General features: G+C 51.5%; 1 protein-coding gene across 14 annotated transcripts in view; it reads right to left on the reverse strand.

Moving 5' to 3' along the window:
- Ano1 (anoctamin 1) overlaps positions 1 to 24,095 on the reverse strand; it is a 148,586-nt gene that overhangs the window by 54,333 nt on the left and 70,158 nt on the right. For 8 of the 14 annotated variants that reach the window (NM_001107564.1, XM_087562135.1, XM_087562129.1 and 5 more), the window contains 7 exon segments: positions 2,133 to 2,174; positions 5,270 to 5,325; positions 5,820 to 5,885; positions 7,691 to 7,742; positions 11,385 to 11,439; positions 12,826 to 12,977; positions 14,241 to 14,339. In NM_001107564.1, the coding sequence (NP_001101034.1) occupies positions 2,133 to 2,174; positions 5,270 to 5,325; positions 5,820 to 5,885; positions 7,691 to 7,742; positions 11,385 to 11,439; positions 12,826 to 12,977; positions 14,241 to 14,339 (522 nt within the window). 14 annotated transcript variants of the gene reach the window in all.

A 24,095-nucleotide genomic window follows, 5' to 3' on the forward strand; every position in this document is an offset into this window, starting at 1 on the left:
TTACTGTAGCTTCCCCTCTTCCTTCAACCATCATATGTACTCTCACTGACTCACCCACCCACCTCTCATCCAACCATCCATCCATTTATCCAACCATTCATTTATCTACCCATTCACCCACCATTCACCTGCCATTCACCCATCCACTCATCCATCCATCCACTCATCCATCCATCCATCCAACCAACCATTCATTTATCTACCCATTCACCCACCATTCACCCATCCACACATTCATCCATCTATCCATCCATCTATCTATCCATCCAACCAACCATTCATTTATCTACCCATTCACCCACCATTCACCCATCCACACATTCATCCATCTATCCATCCATCTATCTATCCATCCAACCATTCATTTATCTATCCATTCACCTACCATTCACCCATCCACTCATCCACTCATCCATCCATCCACTCATCCATCCATCCACTCATCCATCCATCCACTCATCCATCCATCCATCCACTCATCCATCCATCCATCCATCCACTCATCTTTCTATCTACTTACTCATCAATCTATCCATCTTTTTTTTTTTTTTTCGGAGCTGGGGACCGAACCCAGGGCCTTGTGCTTGCTAGGCAAGCGCTCTACCACTGAGCTAAATCCCCAACCCCCAATCTATCCATCTTTATATCATCTACATACCCACTCACCCATTCATTCACCCAATCATCTATCCATCCACTCACCATCTATCCATCTACTCAATTCGACTACCCTTAGGTATACCCGTGACTTATCTATGCACTCACCCACCCACTCACTCATCTATTTATCCAACTTATGACTACCCACCCATCTAACTATCCTTTTTTTGACCAGGCCTTATACTCTTTGCTGGGACATAAAATTTATTGGCGTGTGGAATGTTCCCAGTAGAGTTAAGAGCTGGGCCTGGACAATTTGGAGCTGTGTTGCTAGGCCTGGCATTCAGCAGAGCCAGGAAGTTATCTGGATAGGTAACAGCTATTCCTGGCATGGTGTGATGGTCAGCTGCATCACTGTGACCAGCATGATGGCTGGTATGGCTAAAGCTCTGAGGAGGGTAGAGGGCTAGGATGAGGGGGCAGAATGAGGTGGCTGCTGTCCATGGAAGAAGCACCTCAGCCAAGAGGTCCACAAAGAGTGAGGGGGTGGACTCTGAGCCCAGAGCTTGCTAGAACATGGAGTAGACTGTGCTTTTCCAACAGGATTGGATAGGAGAGTTCGGCGGGTCATGGGGGTCTCAGATGAATGCCAGATGGGTCACTAAAAATAACCAAATATGTCATTTTTATGCTAAATCAGATAGAATCTTCAGTTAGATTCCTGGGCAGGCAAGTTGCATCAGGTACTAACCATATAAAAACATGCCTGGGGCTGGAAGAGTCTGAGAGGGAAGGACATGCTACCCAGAGGTCCCCAGGCCTGTGATGTGGGGACAAGGTCTCTATTGTAAGCCTCATAAGGAAGCACCCTGCACACCACTTGCAGAGGGTCAGGGGAGCGGAAGTCCAGGGAGGGCTCCCTCTTCAGACAGGTTCGATTGGATGTAACTGTGGAAGTCTGGCAAGGGGTAGGGGCATTCCTGAATGTGGGAACCAACAGCTAGGGGAAGATGCTCATATGGGGGCAGCTTCTTGGGGATGCCCTGTGCAGAGCAAGGATTCTGATTGCTGGAGAAATGAGAAAGGCCAGCAGAGAATGACACGTAGTGCTTCCCAGAGTTCCATTGAATTGCTTGGTAACTTCTCTATTCAAAAGGGCTCCAGGTAAGTTTGAACACTATGAAACCAGTTCTCCAGGGTATTGTGGAAACTGTGACTCTTTGGGCAACTGGCTACTGTGTGTCCATGAATACTGACCCTAGAGCTGATGGAATGAGGCCAGGTACCTTCAACAACCATGGGAATCAGGAACAATGGTGCAGGGTGACCCCTTAAGACAGGGGTTCCCTGGAAGCCAGTGTGGGAGAGGAGGGTGGGGAGGAAGGGGCAGGATCCTAAGAAGTATTTTTTCTTTGCATAGTCAGGTACCTGTCAAGGGCTGGGTAAAGTGACTGTGTGGGGGGGGGGAGCAGAGAGCCCCCAGGTACTCACTACTCCCATCCCTGCCTCCCACTCTGCCTTCACACACTTACTTTCCTGTCGTTGAACTCAACGTTGTCACCTTCATAGTCACCCTGTAAATAAAAGCAAAAGTAAGTTCTGACCATGTCACAGTGTATGAGGTTGACCAGATGTCCCTGCTCCCATGGTCAGGGCTACACCAGTCCTGTGGGCCACTTAGCTGGCTTCTGACACCAGACTCCACAAGCTTTGTCTCCTCTTGATCTAGAGTGAGATCTGAGAGGAGACCCATTACATTGCCTTGAAGTTGGTAGGGCTAAAGAAAGGGTGTTCTGAGGGGAAAGAAATTATTTCACCAACAAGAACACATGGTATACTTTGTGATGTCCCCAGAGCCCTGTCTAGGCATCTACTGCTAGGTGTCTCACAGTAAGTTCCACAATTTCTGCATGTCTAGATCTCGGAGCCCAACATGGCCAGAGGCTCAGAGATGCAGCCTGATGTTCCTAAGGACACACAGCTAAGTTTGATCAGACCTAGAACTCACAACCAGATCTCTAAAGTCAAAGGAAGAGAGGATCCAAAAGTTGAAAGTGAGGTCCCAAACCACTGAGAGAACAGCAAGAAAGTGGTTTTCTACAGCAGTCTCTGTCACATATAATTCACCTGGGCCAGTCACCTGCTTTCCCTAGTCATTGGTAGGTTTAGCTCTGGCCTCTTGGAGTCAGTCTAAGGACCCCTCCATTGGTCAGCAACATTCTCAGTGTCTGCCATCTCCTGCCAGATGGGGAGGATCTGACCATGTCCCTAAGCAAGTGGCCCACTGCTGGGGTCTGAAGGCAGTAGGACCAGTTTCCCTCTTGGATTCTTGGGGTTCCTCTTCTGCTCAGGTTCAGATCCTTTGGGTGTTTTCATGAATGAGTCTCATGGCTCCAGTATGGATTCATTCATACCAGAGGCTTGCTCATGGTGACCCAATGCCAACCCGGAAGGAAGCTAAGAAGCCACCAAGCAGCCAACATAAATGTCACCGGCCTTTCTGTACAGGTGATACCTATAATTACTGGAGACCTCCCCAGGGTCTCGCTCAGAACAAGTGATACTTGGTCAGCACACAGGACTAATGCTGGCTACCCAGTTGGCCATGGTGCTCCATATCCACCATGGCTACCCAGCTGGCCATGGCACCCCACATTTGCCTAGAGATATTAGGTGAAAGAATGAGCAGTCCACAGGGATGGGGAGAGGGTGAGGATATCCAGGCCAGGACTGAAGACAGGAGCATTTTTTAAGTTTAAGGACAACTTAAAAGATGGATGCAGAAGATACAAACAAGCATCATGCACAGTAAGGTGAACATAGCCATGGATCCTGTGCTGGCTCAGATTGACCCCACCTCAATCTGTGCTCTCTATTTAAGGACACGGGCATACTTGGCTCCCTTCAAAGTGAGCTACTTCCCCTAGACCCTACAACAAGGTCTTAGTATGTAGCTTATATAAGCCTCAAACTCACCATCCCTGGCTACTCTTCAGTTGTTTGCAAAGTGAAAGGATAGAAAGTTCCTTATAGTCTAGATGTTCTGGACTCTGCTTCCAGGCTGTGCGTTCCTAGGTAACCTGCCTGAGTTTCACAAGCCTCTGCTTCCCCATCTTTAATGTGATAAGTGTGGCTTCATAAGGTCTGCTTAGTGAAGATGGACCGTTTGATATTCAGTAAGGAAGACATGTGGTACCACTGGGGACACACAGCCAGCTGCCAATAACTTTATCCCCAGTTCCTCACAGGAATTCTGTGACCTCCCATAAACTACTAAAACCTCTCTGACTCTGTCTGAATTGGATTAAATGAGATAAGGTTTCCCCTTGTCCCAGGGTCTGAAACCACACAGCATCTACTGTATGCAGTGTTTGGCATGTATAGGTTCTCAGAGGTATTTTCTAATCCTTTCTCTTTAAGGCTTAAAGGGCCAGATCAAAGCATTCCCAGAACTTTGGCTTCTGGGTCCCAGCTACACCAGGGAAAACAGGGCAGAGCTAGGCTGCCTGCTCTGGGAATGACTGACTCCTAGAGTCAAGTGGAGTCCTTCAGAGAGGGAGGTCAACAGTAGAAGAGGGACTTCATGGGAGGGACAAAGAGTACTGTTAGGACCTGAGGGCCCTAGCCTAGAAATGTTCACAAGGAGACATATCCCTTGAGGAGGAGGTTAGAGATCCAGAGTCATGTAAAACACACACACACACACACACACACACACACACACACACACAGTGGCCATATGAAACAAAGGGTGCTGGAGAAAAGGTAGGGGAAACATTGCTCTCAGGCCAATGGAACAGCACGTAAAGGCACAATGTGGGGAAGCTGGGCCAACCACCAACCCCAAATCCCCAGCTCTGCAGGTGGGGAAGACTCCAGTTGGGGTGGGAAAGGAAGCCAAGGTGGCAGATAAGCCTAGATGGCCTCTCTCCCAAGGTCCCCATGTGCTATTTTAGCAATCTTTCTTTTCCTGAAGGTGGTTTCTTGCCTGTGCTTGTTCTGACACCCATATCTGCCCTGCTGTTAGACAGACATCAGCCCTACCAGGACACTGGGTCTCTGACCAGACTGCTCAAGGCCAGTGGAAACAAGATACCAGCACGGGGCCTGGGTCTGCTGACCACCAGCCCTGTCCTCTTTCCTTCCTGCTCTGGGTTCCTGGACTATGCTAGGAAGTCTCTGTCTGGGACGCACACAACACTCAGACCCCACGACCTGGTCCCTGTTTCTAGAAAGACAACGAGGAGAGAACTCTGCACCCCCTTTTCACCCCTGGCTACAGCAAAAGCAAAATTTGTCAAGGAGAGGCCAGCTGGATTTGGACACTCTGCTCAGGAAGCTGGCCATTCCCTGTACACAGAACCCTGGTGGTTGCCAGAGCCTGGGGCAGCAGAACCAGAGCCAGGGCAAACACCCTGTGGATCAGCTGGCTGCGAGGTATGGAGGAAGCCAGCCTGGCATCTCCCACAGTCGCCCCTGTCTTCATGGGATTGTTCTGTCAGCCAAGACTGCTCTGTGTGAGACCTTTCTAACTCCCACTGAGGGGGGAAAGAGGAGGTGAAGCAGGAAGTTATAACCACAGGATAATTGTAGCTCCCAAGGCGGGTGGCCCTTGAAGATTTGGGGAGGTCAAATGATGAGAAGTTAACTATGCATGAAGATTACTTACATCGTGCAGAGGGTACGCAGCTGAGTACACGCCATTGGCCAGGAGGCTGGTGATACCTTTAAAAACAGAGGTAGAGAGAAGTTAAGGACTAGCAGGCCTGCTGCCCCGCATCTGGAAGTCAGAGCCGGTCACAGGGCGTTCCTGCTCACAGGGGATGCTGCTTGAAGCTTGCACCAGGCTACCCAGAGCCCAGTCACCATCTTGGGGTTCTTCCCCGGGTAGAAGGCAGCAGGGCGAGTTAGCTATCCACTAGAGATGATTTCAACATGCTTGATTGGCAGGGTTAAGAAGACGCAGAGCACACCCCAAGAGGAAGTTCTGTCCTGAGGAAGGAGGCAGAACAGTTCAGTCACCCCCAAACCTCGGATTCGCTAGCTACCCCCACCGGCCTGAGGGAGAGCCTGCAGATGGACAGATGGCCTCCGAGTGGTCAGAGAAGCTGATCATGAGAAATGACGGATGGGAAATTGATGGTGTCGGGAAACACACATACAATTTGAATTAGCTTGTAGGTTGATGGGAGAAGCGGAAGAGGAGGCCCCACTCTTACCGTATTTCCCACACTTCCGCCGTTTACTTAGAAGGGCAGAGTCCTTCCTTCTTCCCTCTCCTTGCCCTGTTCACACATTGGCTATTAGTTACACAGAAGGGCCTAGAAGGGTCAAAGCTACAGTTTGGGGAGACAGAGCTGGTGGCGTTAAGGGGCTCACAGTCAAGTGCTCAGGGCAGAAGGAAGATGGCTGGGCCCGGAGCCCACATTGACCTAGGAAAAATAAAAATCTACAACCTATCTCCTGGAAAGAATGCTGTGCCTGGCTCTGGAACCTGGTCCTGAAGAGGTGGAGGAGGGTGGGACCTGGGGGGGAGGAGGAGATCTTGGGAGACTGCTCTGGTTCTTAGATCCTCATCCCCCAAACTCCAACTGCTGACCCAGAGCCCCCTGGCTGGCAGAAGTATCTTTCTATATCATCTCTCGTGGGTCAGCTTTTCTCAGCAGCCTGGAAGCCTGATTCTCTGAAACGTGGCTAGATGACATTTGAAAAATAACCTTAACAGGGCCCATCTCCTTGGACAGTGGCCTGGAATAGCCCTGAGGGACATGTAGGAATCAAAATCAGAGGTGGCTGGAGCACGAGTCTAAATGTTCACCTCACATCAAAAACGTATGTGGGGCAGATCCTGGCCTGTGGTCTCCTCATTCTTCCTAGGATTCAACCAAGGTGGAGTCTCCACAGGCTCTCCCTTGGGCTTACCAACCCCTCCAAGCCCTCACCCTCCCTTGACCTTGGCTCCTAACCACAGGAGCTTCCCCTGCCCTCTGTCTCTGAGACCGCATTCTAGTCTGTCTCCTTGCCCTAGAACACGACTGCCTAAGGGTGGCCCCTGGGACAGACAGGGGCTGGCAGGAGCTGGTCACTACTTATAGAAGACCAGTAAGTGACTTTGTAGTCCCCAGAGCTCCTGGGCCAGGTACCAACATGAAGTAGGATTATGAAGGCACCTTGATCTCTCTCTTCTATGCAGAGGCAAGGGAACCAGAGTAGTAAAAACATGGGTGGGAAACAACCCAGCCTCTTTACCTCAGGGTCAAGCTAGAACAGGGGTCAGCCCCAGTCCAGCTATGCTCTACAGATCGTTATGGAAGCCATATTCATTTCTATGGATGGGGCCCGATAGCACCTAGCCTAGAGTGACACACACTTTCTACTTCTGGTAGCCTTGTCACAGCTGTCTCTGACAGCAGTGACCTGAACAAGCCCCTGAGTGAGTGCAAGCCATGCTTGTTCTAGAGTTCCTCACTGTCTGAAGAGACCAGGCCAGTAGGGACAGAACTCCCAGGTTTCTGGGTGGGGCCCCAACTCCCAATGAATCAAGATATAGACTTGGACATTTTAAAGTGTCCCTGTGGCCAACTGTGGGCCACACCAGTCAGGCCACATGCAGTCTCTGGGCCCTGGCAGAGCCCCTGCTGCATGACCTGTCTCAGCCAGGCCACACAAAGGCTTGGCCACTGCTCTCTTTGGGTTGCTATTTCCAATGTCCCAGCACTGAGCTGTAATCCTCAGGGGACACCTTTTTATTCTTTCCTATTGGACTTATAATCAAAGAGGGGTTAGGACCCCTTGTGTGTTTCTTTCCCATGGCTTGGAGTCTCTTTGCAGGACCCTGTCCTTATACTCACAAACACCTTCCTCTAAGGAAACAGCCGCTCTAGGTGCAGAACACCTGACTATAAATCCACTGGGAACAGGACCCTGGCACAGCTTTTCTGCCAGTCGCCCAGGTTCTCTTTTCTGAACCAACATAGGCTTAAATCAAATCTCTTTGAGGAAGCCCCAAGCCAGATGCCCACCTCCCACTGAGAGGCAAGATGGACACTGAGAAACTGCTGCTGACCTCAAGTCCACACAGAGTCCTTACCCATGCTGTACTTGGCCTTGGTGCACGTTGTTCTCTTCAGGATTTCATAGACCTAGTGCAGAGGGAGGGGACAAAAAGGGGGGATGGTTACTCTGCCACTCTGCCAGTCAAAGGCCCACAGTCACAGGGCACTAGAGGGTCCTGGCCTTGGAACACCAGCCTGTGACTCCCAGAAATAAGTAAAGCAGAGGTCACAGAGAACCCTTAGCCTTCACCTCTGGTGCAGGACTGATCCTCCTGGCCTTACAAGGTGCCAGCTGTGTGTGGTAGGCACCTTCCTAGGAACTAAGGGAATAGATATGTGTGTGTGTGTGTGTGTGTGTGTGTGTGTGTGTGTGTGTGTGTGTGTGTGTTAACATAATAGCTGGCCCTGTGTCCTGCTCATTGCCCCTTTTGTGGAGGCAAGAACAGAAGCAGAGAGTCCGTCTGCATGCATCTCTGTATGAGCTAGAAGCCCGAAGGAGGGCAAGGTGGGGGCTAGGTCCCGAGAAGCCCCCAAGAAGGGATCCCGTCCTTCTTGCCATCCCTTTGACTAATGAGAGATTTTTCTTGGTGGCCTCAAAGCCCTGGCTCAGTAGTCTTGTTTGCCTTGGGCTAAGTTGGAAGATCTTGTACAAATTACACCACCACCACCCATGCCTCAATGTAACCCTTTGAGAAATGGGCTTGGGATAAACAGCCATGGCCTAATGGCCTAATTACTGTCATTTTATTTTTGAGACCGGATCTCATATAGCCCAGGCTGGCCTCAAACATATTGTCAAGGATAAGTTTAAACTTCTGATTGTCCTTCCTTTACTTCCTAAGTGCTGCGATTGGAGGTGTGCACCACCATGCCCAGCATATGTGGTGCTAAGGATCAATCCGGGGCCTCCTGCCATCTAGGCGAGCACTCTGCCAACTGAGCCACAGACCCAACTCTCCAGATCTACAGAAGACCATGGCTTAGCATGCTGATCCCCCTCAAAACCCTGGGCTGTGTTCACTCAGGCAAGACCAGTGTCCCTCCATGGCCTCTAAGCCTGCATCACCCAGCTCTGCCGTTACATCTGGACTCCTCTATCAGCAGTCCCAGTCTCTTGCTGCCCCTCTCTCCAATTCCCTCCTACAGCCTCTGTTAAGCACCTGTCTTTGGAGTCCTAAATGGTGCCCGGGTCACATTAATAGACTTGTGAGGCAGGTCTGTCCCCATCCTGTATTTTTGTCTCACTTTCCCTCCACCGTCTGCCCTGTGGTGGAAACCCCTGCTCGGTTGCTTTCTCTCTATCACTCTCTACATCTAACTGTTAGCCTGTGACTTTCTGTTTACTCCACAATCATCTCCTCCTCCTTTCCACTTCTGCAGTCATGACCCCCACATCCATCCACCCACCTCCACCACCAAGGGACCCCACAGCCACCCACCTACACCACGATGTGACCCCACATCCACCCACCTTCATCATGTGACCCCACATCCATCTACCTCTACCACCACATGACCCACGTCCATCCATCTGTACCATGTGACCACACACATACCTTTCACCCACTCCCCACAGTTGACCCACTCCCCGCTGGGAGTGAACATAGCTGATTATATTTAAAAAACTTTGCCCAGTAACCTTTTATGACTCCCCACTGCCTGCAGGCTCACTGTCTAAGATCCCAGAGAGCACAATGGGCCCTTGTCTCTTGGAACCTGCTGGTCTCTGACTCCAAATTGATTGTACATGGAGCCACCCTAATGCCAGGAGAGAAGTGGCCAGTCCAAGTGGAGGAAGAGACTGACTGCCACACCTGGGTCTAAACTGTGAGACCTGACTAGCCAGCCACAGATCTGTGACTCAGCAGATGCCTTTGGAGCACAGAGGTGGTCTGTCTACACACAGGCCTCCAGGATCTCTTGGAATCAGTGTCCTTCCTTCGTTCCTCCAGCAAACAGTCGTGGCTCTTCACATCTGTCGTCCCCAGCGCAATGGCTCTCTGGCTCAGTAGAAACAGTAACATTCAGGGGAACCTCAGACTAAATGATCTCACAGCTAATCACCAGGAAGAGGTATCAGAATTATTCACAGTCCCTGCAGCTTGTCACCTCCCCCCAGCAGAAGTGTGCTTGTAAACGCTCTTCTGGAGGCATTTGATACCCTGGCAAGTGTGCGAAGCCAAGGTGCACTCATATTGAAGCACAGGCACGCAGCTGTTACGGCGGGAGAGACGCTGTGCTGTTCATACTGTAGGGCTTCTCCCAAGAAGCAGACATCTTAGAGGCTGTCTCACAGACATGCCAGCCCCAGCTCCTTTGGAGGCCAAGAGGGGGTATGGCTGTCCCTCAAACACACCAGTCCCGATTCCACCAGAGACCATGCCTTTGCTCAGGTTCCTCATTGCCTGTGATCATGAAATCTAATTGTCCAAATTAATCAATACTGGGCGGCCAAATGGCCCAACAGGTAAAGGTCCTTTCTTTCTCTCTTTTTAAAGATTTATTTATTCATGTATTTAATTTTAGTTATATGAGTGTGTCTGCAGGTACACCTGCATGTCAGAAGAGGGCATCAGATCTCATTACAGATGGTTGTGAACCACCATGTAGTTGCTGGGAATTGAACTCAGGACCTCTGAAAGAGCAGCCAGGGCTCTTAACCACTGAGCCATCTCTCTCAACCCCAGGGAAAGGTTCTTGCTGTCAAGTTTGACCATCTGAGTTCAGCCCCAGAAGGAGAGAAACAACTCCCTTGGGCTCCCCCCTGACCTCTATACATACCCGGTAGAACATGTCTCACCACACCCAATAAATAAGTTAATAGGCATGCAAAAAATTAAATTAACATCAGTGATAACAGGACTACACTGTGCCCGTGGGACTGTCCTGATGGGGGTGCTACCTGCCCCTGTTGGTGACAAACAAGAATTAGTCTTGTTTCTGACATAGGTTCAGGAACTGTTCTGCAGATACAGGTGAAGGAAGAGGCAGCTGAGGAGCATCTGCCTGCACTGGGTCTGAGTGTTTCTCACCAACAGAACCCGTGTCAGACCCCTTCAGGGTGAAGGCTGCAAGAATACTGGGTTCCCTGTGCCAGGCAAATGGGCAGCCTCCCCTCAGCCCTTGCTGCGACCCAGCCAGGCTGGATGCTGGAAGAGAACAGAATAGGCCTTAACTGCCAGGCAAATTTCTTGTTTAGACAGAAATTGGGTCCTGTGGCACGCACAATCCCATCTTGGCTGGTAGTCAAGTTGGCAGCTGAAGGATAAACACTAGTCTGGTGCCCTGAGTAGGGCAGGGTGGCCTGCATGTTCAGATTGCAACCTAGGCTGGAGGCACTGGCAAAGGCCTTGGGATGTTATCCGAATACATGTGCCTGGGCTCGACTGCCTGGCCTGCTCTGGCATCCTCAGCCAAGCCCCTTGCAAGCTTGGTCTACCAGGATCAAGTGACAAAGGGGGCTCTGTAGGCTTGGCTGGAGCTCAGCCTGGAGGTCCCCTCCCCCAGCTTCCTGCAGCTTAGCTCTTTCTCACGCTCCTCCTCCAAACTGAGCAGCCAGGGCCTCCCTCCCATGGGCCACCCACTGCCCTCCTGATTCATTATTCTAATTATTTTTGTCACAGGCAATTAGAGCTGGCTTCCACCCTGAGGAGTTTCAGAGAAATGAAATGATCACTGGGGTCCCCGGGGGCACCCCTCTGATGAGGCAATTCCAGGACGCCTACTCACTATTGTGCTCCGGGTTTTGCTGTCGAAAAAAGAGTCCCTGTCAGTCAGGTCGAATCTGTAGGAACAGAAGGAGACAAGGGGGATTGCTGTGGGCCTTAGGGGACTCCAAGCCTGGGGACTTATCCTCTCTCCAATGACAGTGAACACGAGGGGCCTAACCACCCTCATACCAGGCACGAGTCCCCCTGTCCCTGGACATGGGGTTAGCAGATCTCATTAGCCCTATGTGGGAGCCTCTGAGACCTCCCATTGCTGGGAAGGGAACTAAGGGTACCCTTTAGCTCTGATACATTGCTTTTTTTTTTGAATCAAGGTCTCATGTAGCCCAGGCTAGTCTCCAGCCAGCAGTATAGGTAAGGATGGCCTTAAACGCCTCATCCCCCTGCCTCTACCCCCTTAGTACTTCGAATGCAGGCATGTGTGACCGTTCTCAGTCAAGCCTTGTTTTGATGATACCTCTCCGGGTAGGGGGGCAGGCAGTCTTTCAAGCCCTTGTTTCAGTGACAAGAAGATGACAGTGTCACCCCTCCACACAATGGTTTCCGCTTTGAGGAGGTTGTCCCTGGAAATGGTTTACGTTTAGGTGTCCTGAGCCACACAGAGATTACCTGAGGTTTCTGGGGCACAGGAATATCTCTAAAGTCATTGTTTCTTGGGGGTGCTTAGTGGAGAAGGAGAGGGTGGAAATGAGCTAGGTATGGATAATGGGTGTGGCCCTCTCATGTCCCTGAGCTGGCAGAGGCCACTGGGCAAAGGCTGGTCAGTACAGTGAGGGCAGCACATGGCTCCCCAACAGCCACTACTATCTTTGCAGAGCATAGAGCGCTATTCTGAGTTAAAATGTGGGTGTATGCTCCTTGCCCCCTGAGGCCAAAATACCCCCAAGCCACCTGCCCCTGGGCCTCGCCATCTAAACTACCTGAGTTCCTGGTACCCCAACCTTTCCTCCCATTTCTGCCAGCAAGGCCAGGCGTGGGTGGGCCTTCCAACTGCCACTGCTGAGCCAGGTAGCTATGTACGCCCACCTCCTGGGAACAAGGAGGCTGGAAAGGTCCAGAATGGGCTCAGCACTGCCAGGCAACACCCTGCTGGCTGCAGATCTCCAGGGCCTTGGGAGTCCCTTGAGGGAGGCTTCTTGCTCAGTTGATTGCTGCCTCACCAGCTGCTCCATCTGGGGATGCTGAGGCTTCGTGTCCAGGAACCAGTGCTCGAAGGGGCCAGGCTAGAGCTGGGTAGCCCAGGCCTATCTAGCCAGGGCCCAGGTCGTTTTCCCTAAGCATTCCCAAGCGAGGCAAAACTGCAGTCCCTCTCTCCTGTGACCAAGGCCCTTGGAAGTTGCTTCCTCGGCCTCTTCTGAGCTCCCCGGTTACATGGTGCTTAGAAGAATGTGTTCCCTTGTTCCGGGTGGGGAGTGGGGGGTCAGCTGGGACTTCTCACTCACAAGTGTTGCTTCTCCCTGGAGAAGGGGTAGGAGAGCCTCTTTGTGGTCTGTGGTCTGTGCTCAGCCACCTTGGGCTGGATGGGGTCTGTGATCTTCTGCAGAACGGAGTTGATGGTTTTCAGGAGGCCTCGGGTCTCACTGATGTGGTACACCTGTGGGCAAGACCAGGCGGGGAGGTGAGGCGCTCTGACTTTTGTGGTGGTTGGTTAATACTGCTTGTCAACACGATGGGATTTAGGTTCACCATGGAAACAAGACCCCGGGCTTGTCTAAGTTTCTAGATCGGGTTAACTGAGGTGGAAGATACACCCTGAATGTGGACAGCGTCGCCCCATGGGCTAGTGTCTCAGACTGAATAAAAAAAGGAGAGAGCTGAGCGCCAGTGTTTGTTCCTCTCCTTCTGATTATGGATACAGCATGAGTAGCTGTCCCACACCCCTGCCTTCATGCTCTCCACACCATTGTGGCTGTATCTCCATAAACTGTGAGGCAAATAAATCCTTTCTTCATTAAGTTGCTTTTGTCAGGGTAATGTGTAAAGTGACTAAGTCGGAGTGCCTATTCTTGGATGGGGAGAAAAACATAGCCCTTCCTGGGAACAGAGCAGCCGGGCGTGGGGGGTGGCCAGTGTGCCCCGTATCTGTGGTTTCAGGCCTACACAAAGAGCTCGGCATTTTAGGAGAGCTGGGCCAACAGCTCAATTATAACACATTCTAGCAAACATTTGCCCCAAATGTGTCTTCTGTTTCCAGAGCCGTAATCCAGCGGCTTCAGTGGATCTGAGAAGCCGCACGGAGTGGTCCCCCTTCCACCCACACACGTAAATATGGACTCAGCCCAGCCTCCCTGGCAGGCTGCTCTTCAGTCATAAAGTTTTCAGAGATTAAAAGGAAAAAATCCCAGCAAGCTAGAAAATGTAATTAAATTGAATCTGATAAATTATCTGAGACCCCACAAGCATCAAAGAAGCCAGGCCTCAAGCTGAACTATATTTGTTCAGGTCAAATTCCTGGGGCGGAGCCGGCAGCTTTCAACCAGGATCTTTTCTTGCTGTCTTGGCGGGGTGTGGTCTTAGGTCTCTCTTACTCTCTCCTTTTAAGAGTGTGTGTGTGTGTGTGTGTGTGTGTGTGTGTGTGTACAGGTGCCTACAATGGCCAGAAGAGGGTGCTGAATCCTCAGAAGTTGTCATTACAGTGAGCTCCCGTTTGTGGTTCTGAGATCTGAACTCCGGGCCTTGGCAAGGCACCTGAATAGCCCTGGACTACAGTCTCTAAAGATCACGTCAGGCACAGTCAGCTGTTTCACAGTGGAGAGAAATTCTCCCCTTGTGTCTTCTGTCCCCTGTGTCCTCACTCCCTCTTCCAGGTGTCCTCATATCAAGACCAGTGTTTTGTGATAGAAACACTCCCACCCACCTTCTTCGTGGGCATCTTCAGTTTCAAAAACTCAGCTTCCCTGCAGAGCACATGCCAGGGCGCATGGATCTTCACAAACCCGACACCATGGATTTTGGTCTAGAGGGGAAAAAAAGGGCTATTAGTGTGTTTGGCAGTTAGATCCCCTTTCCACCTTGGTATCCAGCTGTAATTGTTGAGGTGTGGCTGTCTTTGCTTGCCACCAGTCCCATGACAGTACCCAGCAAGTCTAAGGACCTTCCTTCTATATAGCACTTTGTGCAAGTATCCTAGGGTACCCAGGTCACAGCCAGGGAGGCTTCTGAGGGGTATAAAACACTTGGGAAGTTTTCAGGGATTAACTGAGAGACCCCCCAAAGCCTAGCAACAACAGAGGACCATTCATGATTCCAGATCCATACTCCACAGCCTTGACTGGGGCCTCTTAGGGCTCACTGGAAAGATGCTCTTAAGGTGCAGGGGTCATGCAGTCCTCTCTCCCTTCTTGTGGTCTAACTTCAGTTCCCTTGTATATCTATGACCTTTATCCTTGAAACGGTGACAGTCTGACACAGGGATACCAAGAGTTCAGTCCAGTGCTGTTTTGACTTGGGACAAGTGTGATAGTTATTTTTGTCAATTTGACTCAATATAACATCATGCTGGTCTGTGAACATGTTTCCATGACAGACTGTCTTAATGAACTGGAAGACCTGCCCACTGTGGGTGGCACCATTCCCTGGGCTTGGGATCTTAGCTTGTATAAGAATGGGAGAAGCAAGCTAAGGATAAGCACACATGTATTAACTCACTGCTTTCGATTGTGAGTAGTACCAGGTGCTTCAAGTTCCTGTTGCCTGACTTGCCTCCAGTGATGAACTACAATCCGGAGTTGTATCTCTCTGTTGAGTGACAGGAAGGGAACCCAAGGGCTACTAACTGGCAGGCACGTTAATGGCTTCACAAGAACTGATTGCTATCCCCTGCTGGAAAGGAAAAGCATCAGTGCACAAGGGACACTGAGGTTTGTGGAGAGTCCTTTTAGCCTACCAGCTCTTGGCTAGCAGATCCCATCCAATTTAGACCCAAGCTGTGCTTCCCCAAAGACAGAAGTACTATGACTGGCCCCTGGTTCTCTATAGACACATGTCCCTTGGAAAAGGCCCTTTATCAAGAGATAGGTAACTACGTAGTCACACAATCATGTAGGACATTGCCCAGATCTTTCCCAAGACCTCCCATGGAAGACTGGAGCCCTGCCTGAGGGTCTACAGGGTCGACAGTTCTGAGATCTGAAGGAGTTTGTCATGGGGTACAAAGTAGCCAGTGTGACCTGTCCACCTCAGGACCAGGGACTGAGTGAGTGGCCCAGCTGGAAGATGTCCTGCAGGCTGCTAGAGTGCAAAAAGAAATGGGCCAATGTCATCTGAGGATGATCTATAAGAAAAAAACATTCCGGGATGCTGAGGCAGGATTGTTTCTAAGGCTCTTCTGCTGTTTTGGGTTACACAGTGAGTTTCAACCAACCAACCAAACAACCAACCAACCAACCAACCAACCAACCAAATTAACCGATCATCTGAGAAGGGGGAAGAAGTAAGCACACTTGTCCAGAGCTAATGCCAAGAAGTTGGTGCCTCTGGGAGCTCACACAGCAGCACAAATCTCCCACCTGGCACAAAGAGGTAGCTCACAATGGAGACGTAGCAAAGTTGGTGGAGCACTCGCCTAGCAAGCATGAGGCACTGGGTTCAAGCTCCAGGACCGCATAAACTGGGTGAAGTGTTGTATGTCTGTAATCTCAGCACTCCAGAGAGAGAGAGGCAGGAGATCAGAAGTTCAAGATCATCCTTGGCCCAGGCCAGCATGGGCTACAAGAGACTCTGTCCCAAACAAGATAGTTCAGGCCAGACTCAGGGAGGGAAGGCTTTGGCTACAGGCCTGCTCTTCCTCTATGAAGAGACACATCTCATTCCAGGATACAGAAGACACCCCACAGTCTTAGGATGGAAATCCCTGGTCCGTCTGCATCCCGGTGTGCAGGTGGGATGGGCCTTGGAGGCCTCTATCTGAATCCTGCTCAGCCTGAATGGTCTATGGCAAGTGTCTTAACCTCTCCAGATCCTGTTCCCTCACCTATAAAGCAGGTGATATGAGGTCTGGTTTGAAGACAGACAGGGAGGGCCCTTAGCTGTTGAGCTCCAGCCTTGGGCCTATAGGTAAAGTCAATACAAGGGACTGAAGGAGCTTAAGTACAGCTTCAGCCTGGCTCTGACACAGATTAGGCCATGCCTGCTTTGGTCAGTCCTGTCACACAGTCCCTAGCCCTGGTGACTCACAGGCTGATGTCATGGGACATCCCTGAGTCAGGGGGCATGTCTGTTGTCTAGTGAGTGGTGGAGGCTAGCTTTTCCACTACAGACCCAGATTCCGCTCTGTGTAGTGTTTGCCTGCACGCAAAGACCCAAAATATTCTTTGCAGTGCCAGCATCCCTGGGAAAGTAGGCCCTGTTGACGTGAGTACTCGGGTCTCTCCCAAGGAAACATCTGGTTGGTGAATGGGGTCGTGGGACCCATTTAGCAAAAGCACACTAAGATGTTTAAAAGACGTGGTACCCTGCCTGACCACAGCACTCCCACAGTAGGAGGAGCCTGGGGCCTGGCCAGGTCTCTGCAGCCACAGTCAAAGGCTGCAAAGGGCTAAGTTCTATCCCTGCTCCTAAACCCTAGCTGTCACATTTGAAACCACAAATTCGTGGACATAAGGCACTGAGGAGGGACAGCCTAGCTAAGCCACAGCAACCTGTGAAGGGACAGGTTCGCAAGAAGCCCCCATCCAGAGGACAGGTTAAGTCAAGTCAATTAGAGCTCAGCTAAGGAATTATTGGCTTCTATCCTGAGCCCCAAATGAAAGGACTATGAGGTCACTAGAAATGGTTCTAGAGCCACCTTTACAGAAGGAGCCAGGCATGGTGGCTCATTCCTGCAATCCTAGCACTTGAGAGATTAAACCAGAGTTCAAGAGTTGTCCTGTGGTGCCAGCCTGGGCTACATACTGACTTCTAGGTCACCCTGGGCTACATTGTGAGACTGTCTCAAAAACAAACAAACAAACAAACACCGGAAGAAAACTAAACTAAAACTTTGATCAGGCAGGTGGCACAAGTCCATAACCCCAGACAGGCAGGAGAGTCAGGAGTTCAAAGCCAGCTTCACCAACATAGCAGGGTCAAAGCCACCATGAGACTCCATCTCAAAAGAAGGAGGAAGAGAAGGAGGAGAAGGAGGAGGAAGAAGAGGAGGGAAAAAAGGATAGGGGTGGGAGGTTCCATGAAGGGTTCATGTGGCTGAGGGCACCAAGTTACCACCACATCCTTATGCCTAGAGGCCTGTGTACCAGTCACTCAAGGTAATAATAGCAAATATCACCCACCTGCCTAACGCTGGTTCCCACTGGCAATGGCTGCCTGCACAGATGTGAGCTTGAGACAGATGGCTTTGCTTCTGTGTGCCCCTATCCTACCCACACGGCACATGGTACAGAGTATTCAATGAGTAAGTGATAGAGGAACAGGAGGAGCCAGTCTTTAGTAGGCACCTACTGTATACCAGATGGGGACAGCACCAGCATCTGGCCCTGGTCTCAGTTTCTCTCAGACCTCCTGGTCTGCCTCAGTGTACCCCTGTGGGTGATGAGGGGCTGGAAAGACCTGTAGACATTTGATCCAGAGGTTCGAGCAGCAGGTGTGGCATGGGAACTCAATCTGGTGCTCCCTTGTCATGTTCCCACTGCTCCTCCACCCACACAGCTCCCAGAGGGTGAGGCATGCCCATGGGGTTGGGATATGTTGTCACTAGTGTGCAGCCTGGGTGGGGAAGCCTTGCACGCTAACTGGCGTGCTCAGAGTGTAGGTCCTGCTGGCCATGTTCACAGTGTGAGGGAGACTTGGAGTTCACAGCAAGAGTAGGTTTGGGAGCAGGGGTGCCCATCTACCCTCAGGGCTGTCCTCTTGTTGCTATCTTTAGATTTAAGCCTTGGGCACTGGGAATCCATGGATTGGGTCTCAGTGAGTGGATGACACTCAATTGACCTTTGTCAAAATATGGCAGGGACAGGCCCTGGATGTGCTTCTCCCTAGTCCTGGGCCTGAGGCCTGCGGGATGACAGAGATAACAGCGGGTGAATCCAGTCATACCTCTGCTGCTATTGAAGCTGGAGCCATCCCCCTGGGGCAACCCTCCATGGAAAACAAAGAATGCTGGCTACAATTAGAAAAAAATAAAATCAATGCCCTGTCTTCAAGATTATGCGCAGCAGGAACCAGGTCAGAGAGCCACAAGCCATGCTATGACAGCAAATACAGATCCAGAAGGGACACTAGAACCACGTCTTCAGCAGGTAGTGTCATCTACTTTTGTGCTGGTGACCAGGCCTGGCTTGAACTGGCTTCAGTGGCCACCCAGTCTTGGTGGGAAGGAACGTGGTTTTCTTCTGACCCCAGGGCAGTGGGTTGGTGGCTGGTGGAGAACTCGAGGGTGCAGGAGGATTTAACTCAGGAATGAGCAGACACCATCGAACACCCTATGCTCCCATGAGCATGCCTGCTCCTCAGAGTTACCCTGAGGAGCATGGAGAAGGGAAGTGAGGGAGAGAAGAGGAGGACCGAAGAGGAGTGAAAAACACCCATGAAGGTGTGATGCTTCAGCTGTCACTGTGGCTTTGGGGCAGTCAGCCCAAGCCTTGGGAATGCCTCAGGGTTTCAGGAGGTCCTGGATGGGCACAAAACCAGCTCAGCTCACTGGGTTTAAACAACTCAGGGACACAGCCAGGGAGAACCAAGTGACAGAGACAGAAGCCAGTGCTCTTGGCTGGAGAGCGTGAGCTCATTAGATGGATGACAGACAGGTCAGCCCTGCTCACCTCAATTACAGACATAAACTTCAAGACAGGAAGGCCTGGAAAGGACAGGAAACTATTAAAAAGTGACACAGCCAACTTGGGGAAGAACCAAACAGAACGTCTAGAAATTAAAAGACTTGTACTGAGAACTAGAATCTTGACATGGTGTTGGCAAACAGAGCCCCCAAAGAAAGCAGGATTAAAGGATGGGTGTGGGCCGGAGGTATCCAAGAGAACTTGGGGACATTTGCTTACTTCCACAGGGTGCTTCTGGGTTGTGGCCTACCTCAAGCTTTCCAACTAACAGCTGCCGGCAGAGTTCCTGGCAGACTCCTGTAGGCCTGGCCATACAGAGGGTCTCAGAGGGCAGCCATAATGGGACTGGGTTCACTTGAAGCCACTTGCCTCCCCTACCCAGGGTGAGCTGTATAGTCAGGTGGGAAGGGCTGGGGAGACTCAGTCAGGAAAGTGCTTGCAAGCATGCTAGAGGACCTGAGTGGATCCTTGGAATCCATATTGTGGAGCATGGTAGTTTGTAATCCCACTGCTGGGAAGCAGAGGCAAAAGGATCCCTGGGGATTGATCAGCCAGGATAGCTAACCAGCTAGCCAATGAGAGACTGACTGTGTGTCAAGGAACAAGGGGGAAAGTACCTTAGGCATGACAGCTAAAGTTGTCTTCTGGCTTTCATATGTATGCATGCACACAAACATGACTTCACACACACATGTGAATGTACATACACGTGTGAATACACACACATGTGAATACAGAGAGAGGGGGGAGGGAGGGAGGGAGGGAGGCAAGGAGGGAGGGAGGGGGAGAGAGAGAGAGAGGTGTTCAGGATCACAGAAGCATATTTCTGTAGAACAAAGCAGGCTAGAGGGACAGCGGTCTGTGCTGCTTTGAGCCTCAGAGTAGTGCCAGAGGCCAAAGCTTCAGGGACCAAAGAAAGAGCTGAGTGGCAGTAGAATTGGGAGTTAGGGCTCTATCCAGCCTGTGTGTCAGCATCGAAGCATTGAGAGGCCAGTTCTCCCTGGGAAGAGATTGTGGGGGAGTGCTGCACATATTAGGGTGAGCAACTCAAAGCCAGGGAGGCGTCTTTGGGTGGCTTTCTAGACAGATCTACAGCATGGGACGCAGGAGTAGGGTAGGAGGTGAGTTGGATTGAGCTGTGCGCCTACACTTTGCCAGGAAACCCACAGAGGAGGGCTGGAGGCAGCTTGCTTCCAGGCCTCTGAATCCCACGGACTGGTTTTTTGCTTTCCTGGTTTTGAAGGGATAGGAGAAGACATGAGACCCCTTACATCCAGGACCAACAGCCTTGTCACATGAAGGAGCCCAGGGCTGCAAGGTTCTATCAAGCTCTAGAATTGCCTGCAAGCACTGGAGACGCAGGAAATGGATACTCCTGCCCCTACCCACACCCTGGAACCACTTTGCCCTCTAACTTCCCCAGTCACCTTGTAGAGGGTGGGAGGGGGTGTCCGTAGGCAAGGAGACCTTTCTCTATCCTTCTCCTCATGGACTGATTCTGCATCTGTATGGAGACATCTGAAGTGTCTCCCTGGATGCCTCCCCCATGGGCTCCCAACATCCAGGGGCCTACGAACTGCTCACTCCCTAGAGGTGGCCCCAGCCTGACTGTAGCATCCATAGAGTGACGCCCTCCCCCACTTCAGAGGCTGTGTCTCCCGCAGGCTCTGTCCCCCAGTTTGGCACGAATGCAGCGCAGCGGCATGAGATCAAACAGGCACTGGTGGGGTTCTGTGTCCACTGACTTAGGAGAATCTGCCAAAGCAGGGTCAAGTGCAGTGTCAGGGCTGTGAAGGCCTCAGCCACCCCCAGTAGACACAGCCAGGGCTTGAGCCTGTGGTGTTCTTAGCAATGACCCCAAAGACATAAATAATGCCCAGCAGGCTTTAAGGCTCCGCTTCAAAAATGCTAATGGATTTTCTTGGAGGAAAACACACTGGTCACAAATTTCTCTTGTCTCTTTAATGGGAACCCTGGAAGCTGATCCCGTGGGGAGAGAGGTGGTGTGTGTGTGTGTGTGTGTGTGTGTGTGTGTGTGTGTGTGTGTGTGTGTGAGAGAGAGAGAGAGAGAGAGAGAGAGAGAGAGAGAGAGAGAGAGAAAAGCAAGGAAGGGGGAGGGGAAGTGGGGGAGGAGGAAGAGGGAGAGAAGGGGATGAGGGAGGGAGAGAGGGAGGCAGAGAGAATTGTAGACAAAGAGGGAGCTAGGGAGGAACAAAGACAGAAGAAAGAAAAAGAAAATGGGTGAGAGAGGAGGTGAGAGAAAGAAGAACCAGACAGGGGAAGAGACAGGGTCTTAAGATCTCCATCTCATGACAAGGCCTCTTGTCATTCTCCACTACGCAGTTGATCTAGGGCTTCCTGACCCCTCAAGGGCAGCAGGTTGTGAAGAACCCCTGTGGCATTCACCCACCCTGGCTCTCTCTGTGAGGCATCTTGGGTTTCTCTGGGTGGAGGACTGTCACTCTATGGGTGCTACAGTCATACTGGGGCCACCTTTGGGGCTGAGCAGTGGTAGGGGCATTCCTGGATGTTGGGAGCCCTTTTCTGGGGATGCATCCAGGGAGACAAGTACCCTCCTTTACTGCTCAAGGGATAGTCTAGAACCCTGGGACTACTGAATCAGAGCCTGTGTTTGCACAAGCCTGTGGAAAGCAGGCCAGCCCAATCAGGCAGACCTGGTTCTATGCTAGGCTGCCAACCTACCTTGCACCAGAAGTGAGCCCCACTCCTCTACCACAAGCGCTGAAGCCCACTTGCCACCCTGACTTGTCCCCGCTTGAGAGCAGAGTTTTATTCATGAGGTGGGTTTAATGGGCTGCATTCCCTCAACAACTGCTCAAACGCCACTCCTGAGACTAGTGGGTGTGCGCTTATTTGGAGAGAGGGTCTTTGCAGATGTAAGCAGGCTGAGATAAAGCAAAATGGGATAGGGTGGGCCCTTCACAGAGAGACTGTGAAGATGAGGAGGGGACATATGAGCTACAGCAGAAGAGGCCAGAATACAGCTCTGTCCCACACCCTGGTTTCTGACCTGTGGTTGCCAGAATGTAAGAAATGCAATTCGTGCTGCCTTAAGTCACCTACCCATCTGTGCTCACCTGTCACCTGGTCACTAAGAGCCGTTCTCTGCATGGTGGAGTGCCACATGCCATTCTTTGGGACAGTAAGTTGGCCTCAGTGAGAGAGAAAGCACAGAGGGGCTCTGGTCTGCACGGGGCTAATTCTGGGTCAAATTCTGCCAGCCCAAACTCACAACCTAATAGCAAAAAGCAGAAAAATCCATCCCCAGAGTGTTAGCGTTATGGCTTTAATCCCAGCATGAGGAGACGGCAGAGGCAGAGGCAGAGGCAGAGGCAGAGGCAGAGGCAGAGGCAGAGGCAGAGGCAGAGGCAGAGGCAGAGGCAGAGGCAGAGGCAGAGGCAGAGGCAGAGGCAGAGGCAGAGGCAGAGGCAGAGGCAGAGGCAGAGGCAGAGGCAGAGGCAGAGGCAGAGGCAGAGGCAGAGGCAGAGAGGCAGAGGCAGAGGCAGAGGCAGAGGCAGAGGCTCTAAGGAGTTTGAAACCAGTTCTAGAACAGCCAGGGCTAGAGACCTCTCTTACAGAGATGGGGGGAGGAGGGAGAGAGAGGAGAGAGAGGAGAGAGAGGGGAGAAGGGAGAGGGGAAGGGGAGGGTATAGGGCTTGGAAGGAAGAGGGGAGAGGGGTAGTGGGGAGAGAGGGAGAGAAGGCACGGGGACGGGGAAGAGGGGGGAAGGGAGGGAGGGAGGGAGGGAGAGAGAGATTGATTTGTCTAATGTGGTCATTTTTCTGGGCACAGACTGTGACCCCAACTTTGGTATCACCACAGACAGCTTGGTATATACCCACTTTTCATCAGTCTGTAGAAAGCTGGGCTAGAGACCTCTGCAATGCTGCCTCATGGCCAGCTCATGAGGCTAGCATCAAGCACAGGACACCTCATCTCCTTCAAGGTCATTATTCACCTCCCCATCCAGTCTTGGAAACAGAGGTCCCTTGGCTGGTGGCAATTCAGGCCCTAAGCACGTTCAGCAACATCACAGGAACAGACAGTTTTAGTTTTCAGGACTTGAGAGTTTCTGTCAGTCCGGCAGAGCCCAGGGATACGGTTAAAGGTCAGATGCCATGGTGCTCAGGTTGGGAGGCACCTTTGATGTCACAAGTATAGGGTGTGTGGGGCCTGGAGTATTGGGGTACTTACTGGGATCTGGAAATATCCTACCCACAGAAGACATTGGGGGATCCTGGTCTAGGCTTTCTCATTAACTCTGCCAGCCCTCAGGCTCCCTGTAATCTGAGCACACCCCGGAAGGCTCATTAGCTCTTCACCTCCAAACCGGCCTGACCTTGCTGGGCTGGCCCTGTCTGTTAATCTCAGCAGCTAGAAGCCACTCATACCTCTGCCTGCTACTGGTGCCCAAAACAGCCCATCCAGACAGTTTCTGCTCCACCCAGGAGAACAGGGAGCAGCAGCTGCTAAGTGTGGCCCTGCCAGCCCTGTAGTCTTGCAGCTTCCAGCAGGCTGCTGGGACCAGGGGACAACCTCAAGGCTCTGCAGGGAGACCACTCAGTGTTATTGCCTAGGAAGTTTGAACTGGAACCTGGAAGGACTCAGGGTCAGTCCACAGAAACTGGGTGTGATGGTGTGCACCCGTAACCCTGGCACAGACAGGCAGAGACCTATGCATCCTGGCACTTTGCTAGTTTGCCAGTCTAGCTGTAATGGTAAGACCAGGCTCAGAGAGAAACCTTATTCTCAAAAATGGGAGTGAGGGGCAGGGTGGCTGGGATATAGCTCAGTGCACAAAACCCTTGCCGTGTGAGTTTGAAGACCTGAGTTCAAATCCTCTGAACACATGTAAAGGTGGGCACAGTGTCATGCATCTATAGTCCTAGCACTCTTATAGCAAGACAGGAGCAGAGACA

The sequence above is a fragment of the Rattus norvegicus genome, chromosome 1 (genome assembly GCF_021556685.1).
Source record: "Rattus norvegicus strain SHRSP/BbbUtx chromosome 1, alternate assembly SHRSP_T2T, whole genome shotgun sequence".
NCBI lineage: Eukaryota > Metazoa > Chordata > Mammalia > Rodentia > Muridae > Rattus > Rattus norvegicus.